Source organism: Nerophis lumbriciformis, linkage group LG15 (assembly GCF_033978685.3).
Source record: "Nerophis lumbriciformis linkage group LG15, RoL_Nlum_v2.1, whole genome shotgun sequence".
NCBI lineage: Eukaryota > Metazoa > Chordata > Actinopteri > Syngnathiformes > Syngnathidae > Nerophis > Nerophis lumbriciformis.
The window spans coordinates 19228144-19242500 of NC_084562.2; the positions used below are offsets into that span (position 1 = coordinate 19228144).

The 14357-nt window shown below is 43.6% G+C and overlaps 1 protein-coding gene across 1 annotated transcript in view; it reads left to right on the forward strand.

Annotated features, from left to right (window-relative positions):
• galns (galactosamine (N-acetyl)-6-sulfatase) overlaps nucleotides 1–14357 on the forward strand; it is a 75913-nt gene that overhangs the window by 6846 nt on the left and 54710 nt on the right. The window contains exons 5-9 of the mRNA XM_061974760.2: nucleotides 3309–3452; nucleotides 5804–5870; nucleotides 8919–9046; nucleotides 9128–9267; nucleotides 9336–9439. Of these exons, the coding sequence (XP_061830744.1) occupies nucleotides 3309–3452; nucleotides 5804–5870; nucleotides 8919–9046; nucleotides 9128–9267; nucleotides 9336–9439 (583 nt within the window). The remainder of the gene's footprint in view (nucleotides 1–3308; nucleotides 3453–5803; nucleotides 5871–8918; nucleotides 9047–9127; nucleotides 9268–9335; nucleotides 9440–14357) is intronic.

Below are 14357 nucleotides of genomic sequence, written 5' to 3' on the forward strand. Positions count from 1 at the left end.
AAACATACCGGTGTAGTGAGTTTATATTATTCACCCAAGGAACTTTAGTTATTAGAGAGTCTCGGTCGGACGTTTTTTCACGGGACACATTTCCGGTGTTGTTGTTTCCGGATGAGGAGATGCTGCTCCGTTATTGATTGAAGTAAAGTCTGAATGTCATTAAAACAGTTAGCTCCATCTTTTGACACTTCTTCCACTCCCGTCCTTGCACGCTACACCGCTACAACAAAGATGACGGGGAGAAGACGCTGTCGTAGGCGAGCCACGTGAATAAGACCGCCCACAAAACATCCTGAAGCGACTGTCAGAAAGCGGCTTGAAGATGATCTGTAAAACATCATCTATGCAACATTTTGACCAAAAAAAACACCATTACATGTTATGTAGACCACAAGGAAGTCTTTTACATTTAGAAAAACATAATAATAATGTGACCCCTTTTATGCGCCTTATGGACCGGAAAATACGGTATTTATTATTTTTTCTATCTTCATGTGTTTTACTTGAATCAATCAATCAATCAATCAATCAATCAAACTTCATTTATAAAGCACTTTTCATAGATCAAAGAAATGCAACACAAAATGCTATACAGACTTAAAAACAATAATAATACCCTGATGACCCATATCCCTCATTATCACACACACACACACACACACACACACACTCACACACACACACACACACACACACACACACACACACACACACACACACCTTCGAAAAATGCCTACCTCTATAAGACCACCCTTTCTAGATATATAAAGATTTGTATTTACAACATTAATAACATACACATACTATGCAAATATAAAAAAGCTTGTTGTTGTGAAAAATGAGTTGGAATTCCACAAGAAAAAGGTCAAAGTTTCACAAGAAAAACTTAGAATTTTGGCAGTTTTATAAAAAAAGTCGTCATTATACTCAACGCAAGTCAAAATTTTTACAAGAAAACATTTGTGCAATATTATGATAAAAGTTAGAGTTTTACTCAATAATAGTCGCAATTTTACAAGAAAAGCTTAAAATTTTTGCAATTTTATGAAAAGATTCGTAATTTTACTCGACAAAAGGCACGATTTTATAAGAAAACTTTAAAATGTTGACAATATTATAATAATCATGAAATTTGACTTGGCAAAATTATGACAAGATTGGTTTTTAATCTTCATTATTTACTACAAGTTATTACAGTATGTCTCTATATACATATTTTAAAATTTTTTAAAATACATTTTGGCCAAACAGGGCGCGTTTCAATTTCTTACACACACTTGTTATTACATACAGGTATGTTGACCAGAGTGGGAGCACTTCAAATTTTTACACACACTTGTTATTTCATATGTTGACCAGAATGGGAGCACTTTTAAAACCGACACACAGTCAATTTGAAAAATCCCTTCTTTTTGGGACCACCCTAATTTTGATAGATTTCACCACCAGGGGTGCAAATGAGACATTCTCTATTAGATGCAGTGGATCGTGAGATCGACAGGCGGATCGGTGCGGCGTCTTCAGTAATGCGGACGCTGTATCGATCCGTTGTGGTGAAGAAGGAGCTGAGCCAGAAGGCAAAGCTCTCGATTTACCGGTCGATCTACGTTCCCATCCTCACCTATGGTCATGAGCTTTGGGTCATGACCGAAAGGACAAGATCACGGGTACAAGCGGCTGAAATGAGTTTCCTCCGCCGGGTGGCGGGGCTCTCCCTTAGAGATAGGGTGAGAAGCTCTGTCATCCGGGGGGAGCTCAAAGTAAAGCCGCTGCTCCTCCACATCGAGAGGAACCAGATGAGGTGGTTCGGGCATCTGGTCAGGATGCCACCCGAACGCCTCCCTAGGGAGGTGTTTAGGGCACGTCCGACCGGTAGGAGGCCACGGGGAAGACCCAGGACACGTTGGGAAGACTATGTCTCCCGGCTGGCCTGGGAACGCCTCGGGATCCCCCGGGAGGAGCTGGACGAAGTGGCTGGGGAGAGGGAAGTCTGGGCTTCCCTGCTTAGACTGCTGCCCCCGCGACCCGACCTCGGATAAGCGGAGGAAGATGGATGGATGGATAGATGCAATGGTTTTCCTTATTGGGTACATGATTTATGTCCTAACTTGTTCACCTCATATGGAAGCTACTTTTCCTTGTTGATGTCTCAAGAAGGGTAGAAATACAACAACACACACACACACACACACACACACACACACACACGTACATACAGTATATGAACAAATGAATGCTGCTGCGTGTGCACACCTTCACAATTTGTTTTGTTTTTAACCCCTTCTTAACCCTGGACGTACATTGAAAATACACGCAACCCTGACTCAAAATGCCGGACATTTGAGGCATTTAAGAAACCCCGCCCGGACAGCCCTGCAAATGAGGACGTATGGTCAGTCTAGCTAACGCAGACCAACTATTTATATCAATCAATCAATCGATGTTTATTTATATAGCCCTAAATCACAAGTGTCTCAAAGGGCTGCACAAGCCACAACGACATCCTCGGTACAAAGCCCTCATAAGGGCAAGGAAAAACTCACCCCAGTGGGACGTCGATGTGAATGACTATGAGAAACCTTGGAGAGGACCGCATATGTGGGTAACCCCCCCCCCCTCTAGGGGAGACCGAATGCAATGGATGTCGAGTGGGTCTGACATAATATTGTGAGAGTCCAGTCCATAGTGGATCTAACATAATAGTAAGAGTCCAGTCCATAGTGGATCTAACATAATAGTGAGAGTCCAGTCCATAGTGGGGCCAGCAGGACACCATCCCGAGCGGAGACAGGTCAGCAGCGCAGAGATGTTCCCAGCCGATGCACAGGCGAGCGGTCCACCCCGGGTCCCGACTCTGGACAGCCAGCACTTCATCCATGGCCACCGGACCTGTGCCCCCCACCCCCTCCACAAGGAAGAGGGGAGCAGAGGAGAAAAGAAAAGAAACGGCAGATCAACTGGTCTAAAAGGGGGGTCTATTTAAAGGCTAGAGTATACAAATGAGTTTTAAGATGGGACTTAAATGCTTATAGCGGCGACGCCCTCGACCGATTTTTTTTTTTACCCCAATGCAAGTCAAAAAGTTTGGCCACCACAAATGTTGCAGTCGAAAATGTTGATTGACGTTCAACGTGGAAAAATAACCCGCCGGCATCTCCAATTTCCCACTTTTACTCGAGTGTACAGAATCTGATGTGTGCCTTTTTAAAACCAATGTGACGTGGAAACGTGTGCAGCACATGTGACTGAGTGGAAATGCACATGCTCGGTCAGCCACGTTGACGACCGCACTTTCTTTTCACCCGCAGGCATCTGGGCCACAGAGCGCAGTACCTGCCCACCAAGAACGGCTTCGACGAGTGGTTCGGAGCGCCCAACTGCCATTTTGGGCCCTACAACAACAGCGGGCGCCCCAACATTCCCGTCTATAACAACTCTGAGATGGCGGGCAGGTAGAATCCCACAATCGCACTCAAATCCGTGACATTTGCCATCGCAGGCGGCGTTAGACGACTCCCCTTCCTCCCCTGCGCCATCTGCACCTGTGTTTGTCATTTTACGCCCATTTGTTTCCCCCTGAAACAGCCATATGCGTGTTCGGGGTCGCCGCGACCGGCAGCCGGCTGTGTTTTTCGCTCAGCCGGGAGTTTAATCAGCGCGGCTTACCTGGGCGGCGGACAGATACACTCATTCAAACAGGCGCAGTAAAAACACACGCTCGCTCTCCAGAGACGGCAGGTTGCGATTATCGCGCGCGAGGACACCTGGAGGAAGTCAAGCGCGAGGAAGAGAGATGGCTGTCACCGCTTTTTTCCGCTCGCCACGCCTCAGCAACATCTCATGGCGGTCCCTCTTGCTCGGCTCCGCGGAGACTTCCCGAATACGGCGTCGTTTTGAACCTGCAGTCGCGATCAAAAGTTTACATACACTTGTAAAGAACATCAATGTCAATCAATCAATGTTTATTTATATAGCCCTAAATCACAAGTGTCTCAAAGGGCTGCACAAGCCACAACGACATCCTCAGTACAGAGCCCACATAAGGGCAAGGAAAAACTCACCCCAGTGGGACGTCGATGTGAATGACTATGAGAAACCTTGGAGAGGACTGCATATGTGGGTAACCCACCCCCCTCTAGGGGAGACTGATTGCAATGGATGTCGAGTGGGTCTGACATAATATTGTGAGAGTCCAAACATAATGTCATGGCTGTCTTGAGTTTCCAATCATTTCTACAACTCTTATTTTTTTGTGATAGAGTGATTGGAGCACATACTTGTTGCTCACAAAAAACATTCATGAAGTTTGGTTCTTTTATGAATTTAATGGGTCTACTGAACATGTGACCGAATCTGCTGGGTCAAAAGTATACATACGGCAAGAGATGTCCGATAATATCGGCAGTCCGATATTATCGGCCGATAAATGCTTTAAAATGTAATATCGGAAATTATCAGTATCGTTTTCAAAAAGTAAAATTCATGACTTTTTAAAACGCCGCTGTGTACACGGACGTAGGGAGAAGTACAGAGCGCCAATAAACCTTAAAGGCACTGCCTTTGCGTGCCGGCCCAATCACATAATATCTACGGCTTTTCACACACACACAAGTGAAAGCAAGGCATACATGGTCAACAGCCATACAGGTCACACTGAGGGTGGCCGTATAAACGACTTAAACACTGTTACAAATATGCGCCACACTGTGAACCCACACCAAACAAGAATGACAAACACATTTCGGGAGAACATCCGCACCGTAACACAACATAAACACAAATACCCAGAAGCCCTTGCAGCACTAACTCTTCCGGGACGCTACAATATACACCCCCCGCCCCCGCCCACCTCAACCTCCTCATGCTCTCTCAGGGAGAGCATGTCCCAAATTCCAAGCTGCTGTTTTGAGGCATGTTAAAAAAAAATAATGCACTTTGTGACTTCAATAATAAATATGGCAGTGCCATGTTGGCATTTTTTTCCATAACTTGAGTTGATTTATTTTGGAGATTCTTGTTACATTGTTTAATGCATCCAGCGGGGCATCACAACAAAATTAGGCATAATAATGTGTTAATTCCACGACTGTATATATCGGTATCGGTTGATATCGGAATCAGTAATTAAGAGTTGGACAATATCGGATATCGGCAAAAAAGCCATTATCGGACATCTCTACATACAGCAATGTTAATATTTGCTTCCATGTCCCTTGGCAAGTTTCACTGCAATAAGGCGCTTTTGGTAGCCATCCACAAGCTTCTGGTTGAGTTTTTGACCACTACTCTTGAGAAAATTGGTGCAGTTCAGCTAAATGTGTTGGTTTTCTGACATGTACTTGTTTCTTCAGCATTGTCCACACGTTTAAGTCAGGACTCAATTTTTGTTTCATCTGACATCCCATGGACAAAGATAAGACCTTCTGGAGGAAAGTTCTGTGGTCAGATGAAACAGAAATTGAGCTGTTTGGCCACAATACCCAGCAATATGTTTGGAGGAGAAAAGGTGAGGCTTTTAATCCCAGGAACACCATTCCTATTGTCAAGCATGGTGGTGGTAGTATTATGCTCTGGGCCTGTTTTGCTGCCAATGTAACTGGTGCTTTACAGAGAGTAAATGGGACAATGAAAAAGGAGGATTACCTCCAAATTCTTCAGGACAACAGTTGGGTGTTCCTACAGGACAATGACCCCAAACACACATCAAAAGTGGTAAAGGAATGGCTAAATCAGGCTTTATTACAGCCCACATTAGTGCGTTCACTTCGGAGTTAGACTCATTACATGTCCAAATGTTTTGCAGATACTATGAGGAGTTTAAGATTGACAGGAAGACTGGAGAGTCCAACCTCACGCAGATTTACTTGCAGGTGAGTTGTGGGGTGTGCAACATTCTCATTCAACTATTTTTTTCTCTTCATATTTGATGCTTTATATTCGATGTGAGATAGCCAGGGATGGGCAGTAACAAGCTCCATGTAACTAAGCTACGTAGCTTATTAATTACATTTTACAGTAGCTTGGCGGTAGCTTAGCTACTTTTTTAACGAGTAGCTTTTCCTGTTGCTTAGCTACATTTTACAGTAGCTTAGCTACTTTTTTAACAAGTAGCTTTTCCTGTTGCTTAGCTACATTTTACAGTAGCTTAGCTACTTTTTTAACAAGTAGCTTTTCCTGTTGCTTAGCTACATTTTACAGTAGCTTAGCTACTTTTTTAACAAGTAGCTTTTCCTGTTGCTTAGCTACATTTTACAGTAGCTTAGCTACTTTTTTAACAAGTAGCTTTTCCTGTTGCTTAGCTACATTTGACAGTAGCTTAGCTATTTTTTTAACAAGTAGCTTTTCCTGTTGCTTAGCTACATTTTACAGTAGCTTAGCTACTTTTTTTATCAAGTAGCTTTTCCTGTAGCTTAGATACTTTTAGGCCCATGTACCAAGGTAACTTACATCAAAAACTACAAGCTACAAAGAGAGAAAATGGACTGCGAATTCAGGCCCAAAAAATATAATTGAACTACATTTTACAGTAGCTTGGCGCTAGCTTAGCTACTTTTTTAACAAGTAGCTTTTCCTGTTGCTTAGCTACATTTTACAGTAGCTTAGCTACTTTTTTATCAAGTAGCTTTTCCTGTTGCTTAGCTACATTTTACAGTAGGTTAGCTACTTTTTTAACAAGTAGCTTTTCCTGTTGCTTAGCTACATTTTACAGTAGCTTAGCTACTTTTTTAACAAGTAGCTTTTCCTGTTGCTTAGCTACATTTTACAGTAGCTTAGCTACTTTTTTATCAAGTAGCTTTTCCTGTAGCTTAGATACTTTTAGGCCCATGTACCAAGGTAACTTACATCAAAAACTACAAGCTACAAAGAGAGAAAAAGGACTGCGAATTCAGGCCCAAAAAATATAATTGAACTACATTTTACAGTAGCTTGGCACTAGCTTAGCTACTTTTTTAACAAGTAGCTTTTCCTGTTGCTTAGCTACATTTTACAGTAGCTTAGCTACTTTTTTATCAAGTAGCTTTTCCTGTTGCTTAGCTACATTTTACAGTAGGTTAGCTACTTTTTTAACAAGTAGCTTTTCCTGTTGCTTAGCTACATTTTACAGTAGCTTAGCTACTTTTTTAACAAGTAGCTTTTCCTGTTGCTTAGCTACATTTTACAGTAGCTTAGCTACTTTTTTAACAAGTAGCTTTTCCTGTTGTTTAGCTACATTTTACAGTAGCTTAGCTACTTTTTTATCAAGTAGCTTTTCCTGTAGCTTAGATACTTTTAGGCCCATGTACCAAGGTAACTTACATCAAAAACTACAAGCTACAAAGAGAGAAAATGGACTGCGAATTCAGGCCCAAAAAATATAATTGAACTACATTTTACAGTAGCTTGGCGCTAGCTTAGCTACTTTATTAAAGAGTAGCTTTTACCGTAGCTTAGCTTAGCTACATTTTGAAGAATATGTCTTTATTTTTAAGTTATTATGCCATGATTTTACCAGTGTGGGAATAGAGTTTCTTCAATGCGGCCCCTTAGCTAAAATGAGTTTGACACCAATGGTGTAGACTGAAGTCACATTGATTCCAATCGGATTCGGACCACCTCATAATGCATACTTGCCAACCTTGAGACCTCCGATTTCGGGAGGTGGGGGGTGGGGGGCGGGGGGCGGGGTCGGGGTGGGGGCGGGGGGCGTGGTTGGGGGCGTGGTTAATATATATATATATATATATATATATATAAGAAATACTTGACTTTCAGTGAATTCTAGCTATATATATATATATATATATATATCTATATATATTTTATTATATATATATATATAATTAAATAAAAGAAATACTTGAATTTCAGTGTTCATTTATTTACACATATACACACACATAACACTCATCTACTCATTGTTGAGTTAAGGGTTGAATTGTCCATCCTTGTTCTATTCTCTGTGACTATTTCAGAACACACACATCATACAAATATACATTATAAAATCAATAAGAAAACGGGAGCTTTAATTTGGGAGTCTGAATTAGGATCAGAAGTTCCTATATAAACATTGCATACTCATGTCGCCATTTTGTATTGATTACTGCAGCTGTGCACTGGATTCATTCACAAATACAAACTACAACTCACAAACACTTTAGAGTTAGGCTCCACCATCAGAATGTGTACTTAAACTTATAAAGATCACATGGATATTATTCAGTGAGTTGATTCACCAAAACTAACCTGTTATACAGGAGGAAAAAGCACACAGGACGTTTCAATTGTTCACATACTGGTCGCTCTCATCAGAATGAGAAGACACTTCCGGTCTGCAGGTGATAGCATTCAATTGGGAAGAATCGCCCTACTGCCCCCTACTGACCAATGTGAATACTGATAAATGTGTAATGACAGCTCCAAAAACGAATTCAAACCACAAAATAAACTAAATAAATCAACACAAAAATGTGACACATTATGGGTGGGTCACATATGCATGTACAACAGGCTGTCAACACGTCACTCAGGTCCGCATGGAGCTGGAGGGGGCGTGGCCTCCAGCTCCGCCTGAATTTCGGGAGATTTTCGGGAGAAAATTTGTCCCGGGAGGTTTTCGGGAGAGGCGCTGAATTTCGGGAGTCTCCCGGAAAATCCGGGAGGGTTGGCAAGTATGTCATAATGTGACCTGAATGCGATGCGAAACGATCCGATTTGAAGTTCAGACTGGCAAAACTGTGTCGCTTGAGGGCAAAATAATGGGATTTGGTGTGCAGTGTAAGCGGGGCCTTAGACACTGGGGTGACCCCTAACGGCAGAAACCAGAATAACTATGAGCACACTCATAATAATCCCACCCATTTGTGTTTAGACAAGCCACAGGAAAACTTGTCCTCTGGCAATCTTGTCTTTGTCTCTCACATTTCCGTCTTGAACAGGAAGGTCTTGACTTCATCGTCCGGCAGACCGTGGCCCAACAGCCCTTTTTCCTGTACTGGGCGGCTGACGCCACTCATTCCCCAGTCTACGCTTCCAGACGCTTCCTCGGGAAGAGCCAGCGAGGCCGGTGCGTTTCCCTATCGTTCACAAGCGATACGACCGGATGATCCTGTTTGCTGAGGAGAGACCGCCGGTTTGTGTTGTGCAGCTATGGCGATGCCGTGATGGAGCTGGACCACAGCGTCGGTCAGATCCTGTCACTGCTGAGGACTCTGGGTATCGAAAATAACACCTTTGTTTTCTTTACCTCGGACAATGGAGCCGCGCTCACGTTGGGCCCAAACCAGAGTAAGCACTGCAGTTAGAAATTGGGTGTTTATTTTCCCGCCCTCAGCCACTGATCTTTTTGTGCCTAGGTGGCAGCAACGGGCCCTTCCTCTGTGGGAAGGAGACCACCTATGAAGGGGGCATGAGGGAGCCTGCCATCGCCTGGTGGCCCGGAAACATCGCAGCAGGCACGGTGAGGACTTTTTTGGCCTCAGATTGATTGATTGATTGAGAAGTTTATTCACATCTTAAAGAATTGAATCCATGTAATGCTTTAAAAAGGCAAATGGATGGCACAAAAAGCCAATAGGCTTGTTTCTATTGTGGTCCATTAAATATTCATCACATTGGATACATTCAATAATACAATATATATAACCTGTAACATAAATATATATATATATATATATATATATATATATATATATATATATATATATATATATATATATATATATATATATATATATATAAAATACGTTAAAACAATTTATAAACTATGTACATATACACAGTATACATGTCAGGTGATTTGAAAAACAATATATACCAAAAATGGGGGGGGTATATACACTATGTACATGACACTATGTACATGACTATGCACATTAGGGCTGGGCAATATATATCTATATACCGTATTTTTCGGACTATAAGTCGCAGTGCCTCCAGTGCGACTTATATATGTTTTTTTCCTTCTTTATTATGCATTTTCGGCAGGTGCGACTTATACTCCGGTGCGACTTATACTCCGAAAAATACGGTACTCGATATATCGCGGGTTTGTCTCTGTGCCATATAGAAAATGACTATATCGTGATATTCGAGTATACGTTCTTACGCAGTTGCTTTTAGCTGCGGGAATTACACTACAGGCTTTTTTCACTCTTTCTTGTCTCACCTTTTCACCGAGACATAAAACAAGCACATCTTCTTACATACGTCACATAGGTATACGCCCTCGCAGAGCAGAGAGGTAGCGGCATGGGTAACGTTAGCTGTGGTGCGAGTGGTAATACGAGAGAGAGAAGGTGCGAATCTGGTAACAAATGAAGGAAGAATTAATTCCCAAGAAAAACAGCAGGGGGTCCATCGTCTGGCGGTGGTTTGGCTTCAAGTGGGAATATGTCGAACAGACAACCGTAATTTGTCAAGTGTGCGGCAAAAGCGTTGCTAGAAAAAGTAGCATTACTGCTAATATGTAGCATCATTTGAAAAGTCACCTGCTAGAGAATGAAGAGTGTTTGAAAATCCGCATGTCAACATCTCCGTTCGGTGCCACACCAACAAAATGCAGAGGCAACTATTTCCACATCAACACCATATGAAAAAAATAGTCAACAACAGAAGGAGATAACGTCCACAGGAACCTACCACAGAACGAAGCACATATACTATTTGATTTCCTATTATGCAGCTCATTCTTATTTGACAGTTATTGAAATATCTTGTGTGACATCATGCACAAAAGTGCACTTTATTTGTTTTAAACTATTGTAGTGGCGTTCTGTACAAAAAGTGCACTTTAATTTAGTGTTGTTTTGATATGTCATTTTAGTGACATCCATACTTGCCAACCTTGAGACCTCTGATTTCGGGAGGTGGGGGGTGGGGGGCGGGGTTGGGGGCGTGGTTAAGAGGGGAGTAGTATATTTACAGCTAGAATTCACCAAGTCAAGTATTTCATATATATTAGAGATGCGCGGTTTGCGGGCACAACCGCGGAGTCCGCGGATTATCCGCGGATCGGGCGGATGAAATTAAAAAAAATTAGATTTTATCCGCGGGTCGGGTCGGGTCGGGTGGTTGAAATAAAAAACAATTTGATTTTAAATAGATTCAGGCGGGTGGCAGTTAAACCAATTCGGAAATATATATACATAGTTAAATGTTGTTACCCACATACGAAAAACGAGCAGGCACCTGCTGCATATGCCACAACAGAAGAAGAAAAAAAAGAAGAGATGGACACTTTTACGGAGCGGAGAAGGGACGCCTCGCCGGGGTCCGGGACCGAGGCCCCTTCCCCCGAGAGGGCCCCACCGGGAGCCGTAGCTGAGGCGATCCGCGAGAAGGGCCCGACGCACGTCCAGGGTCACCACCGCGCCCACCGCACCGACACCCCGCCTCGTCCGCCTTCGCCGCGGCCGGCGTCACGCGCAGCAGGTAAGCAGCTTACCTGCCCGCCACCCCCGTGGCCGGGGGCTCGTGTAACAGGGGTCACTCCGCGCGCTCCGCCCGCGCAGCTTACCTGCCCGCCACCCCTGTTGCCGGGGGCGCGTAACAGGGGTCACTCCGCGCGCAGTGCGCTCACGAAAGGGGTGGGGCTCACCCTGGTTGATATAGACAGCAGCTAGGACGGTGGCCATGGAAGTCGGAACCCGCTAAGGAGTGTGTAACAACCCACCTGCCGAATCAACTAGCCCTGAAAATGGATGGCGCTGGAGCGTCGGGCCCATATACCCGGCCGTCGCCGGCAGCGAGACGCGCTTGGAGGTGCGCTCAGCGCGGCTCCCATATGATTGCGCACTGATGTGCGTCTGGGTTGTGACAGCGTGGCACGCGAATGTCTGTGCTGCATTGGATCAGTCTCCTTTCTTTAACAGGCAAAAGCTTTATAACCTCACTAATGCCTTGCATCGTCTATATTAGATATATAACAACGGGCGGGTGCGGGCGGATGGCGGGCGGATGCGGTTCTGATCAAATGTTAGATCGGGTGGATTGCGGATGGTTGACGACTTTCTGATGCGGTTGCGGATGAAATAATTGCCTATCCGCGCATCTCTAATATATATATATATATATATATATATATATATATATATATATATATATATATATATATATATATAACAAATACTTGACTTTCAGTAAATTCTAGCTATATATATATATATATATATATAATATTATGTCAGACCCACTCGACATCCATTGCATTCGGTCTCCCCTAGAGGGGGGGGGGTTACCCACATGTGCGGTCCTCTCCAAGGTTTCTCATAGTCATTCACATCGACGTCCCACTGGGGTGAGTTTTTCCTTGCCCTTATGTGGGCTTTGTACCGAGGATGTCGTTGTGGCTTGTGCAGCCCTTTGAGACACTTGTGATTTAGGGCTATATAAATAAACATTGATTGATTGATATTTTAATTTTTTTTTATTTTTATTATTATATATATATATATATATATATATATATATATATATATATATATATAAGATAAATACTTGAATTTCAGTGTTCATTTATTTACACATTTACACACACATAACACTCATCTACTCATTGTTGAGTTAAGGGTTGAATTGTCCATCCTTGTTCTATTCTCTGTCACTATTTTTCGAACCATGCTGAACACCCTCTCTGATGATGCATTCTGCTTCGTCTCCTTGTTATGTGCGCAGTTGTGCACTGCACTCTCTAAAAGCCGTAGATGTTATTGTCACATACAGTATGCATGTACAGTAGATGACAGTATTGTCCTGTTTAAGAGTGTCACAACATTGCTGTTTACGGCAGACGAACTGCTTTACGGTAGACGAAAACGTGACTGCCGTTGTTGTGCGTTGTTACCACGCTGGGAGGACGTTAATGAAACTGCCTAACAATAAACCCACATAAGAAACCAAGAACTCGCCCTCCATCATTCTACAGTTATAACGTGATTGGGCAGGCACACTGTTAATATTGTGGGAAAGCGGACGTGAAAACGGGCTGTCGACACGTCACTCAGGTCCGCATGAATTTCGGGAGATTTTCGGGAGAAAATTTGTCCCGGGAGGTTTTCGGGAGAGGCGCTGAATTTCGGGAGTCTCCCGGAAAATCTGGGCGGGTTGGCAAGTATGGTGACATCATGCACAAAAGTGAACCCATAGCTTGTTTTAAAATGTCTGACAATCTTGCACTTTTTATTTTGGAATGTTTGTGCCACTGCTTAATAACTGTTTAATAAATACACTTTTGGTAAATTGACTTAGTTGTGATTTCCCTCTCTGCATGAAAGTTTAAAATGAGCATATATCAATGCAGTATGAACAGAATGTTTTAATGTAGACACATAGAATCATCATACTGCTGTGATTATATGCATCAAGTGTTCATTCAAGGCTAAGGCAAAATATTGAGATATATATTGTGTACCTAAAAATATTGAGATATTAATAAAAGGCCATATCGCCCGGCCCTAATGCAGGGTTTCCGATATTTTTGGCCGTGACTGTATCAATGTTAAAATTCCTATCATTTTGTAACGTTATCCCAAACATCTACCGTCAAAAGTCGCCGGGCGCCCTTTTCAGCTTTGTCGCTTCCCGATGTTCCGCTGTATCAACAGGTACCAGCAATGCAAATACAAAGCCGCAGGCGGCGTGCGGTCCTGTAAATCAGTTTGAGAGTGACGGAATAATTGATTTACTAATCCTCTGTATTGAGTTGCTTGTTTCCTTTTGTTTCTTTTGTGTCTTGTTTACCACTCGCTATCACAGCCGCCCGCCGCTGCTGCGAGCGGTCTCGAACACCGCGACATTATTTGCGACTTCCGTCGAGCGATTGAGCTTTTATCAACGGGGGGAGATGTGAATCAGTGCAAGCGGAATTTTGGGAAGCACTTTTCCTCCTATTTCTGACTCTCTCCCCCTGCCGGGTGCCACTACCCGATGTAACCCCCCCACCTACACCGTGATCCTTTAAGCCCGGGCGCTCCGCAAATGACTTTTAATTGTATTAGGGGCAGCTGTGACATGGGGCTGTGATGCGGCGGGATTTTTGGTGGCGGAGCGAGCGGAGGCTGCAGTCTGCGGTAAGCCTTGCCCCTGGCTCATCTCACAGGGTTGTGCTGGGCCCTGATAGCGCTGCGGTGTAGCGAGGGAGAGGGGGGATTGGGAGCGTCTTAAACTGGCTAATCTGTTTGTGTGTTTGCTGAGGTTGGATTGAGCCGTAATGAGGACTTCAGTATCTGAATATGCCAGGCGCCGGGGATAAAGGCACGGGAAGGTGGGTGGGGTAGGGCGGCGGGCGGCGGTGGGGGATTGCGAGGAAGACGTAAAAGAGGAGGCTGAGGAAGCTGTGTTGCGTTCGCAGCGGCCTTGTCGTCGTAATTGTCTAATTC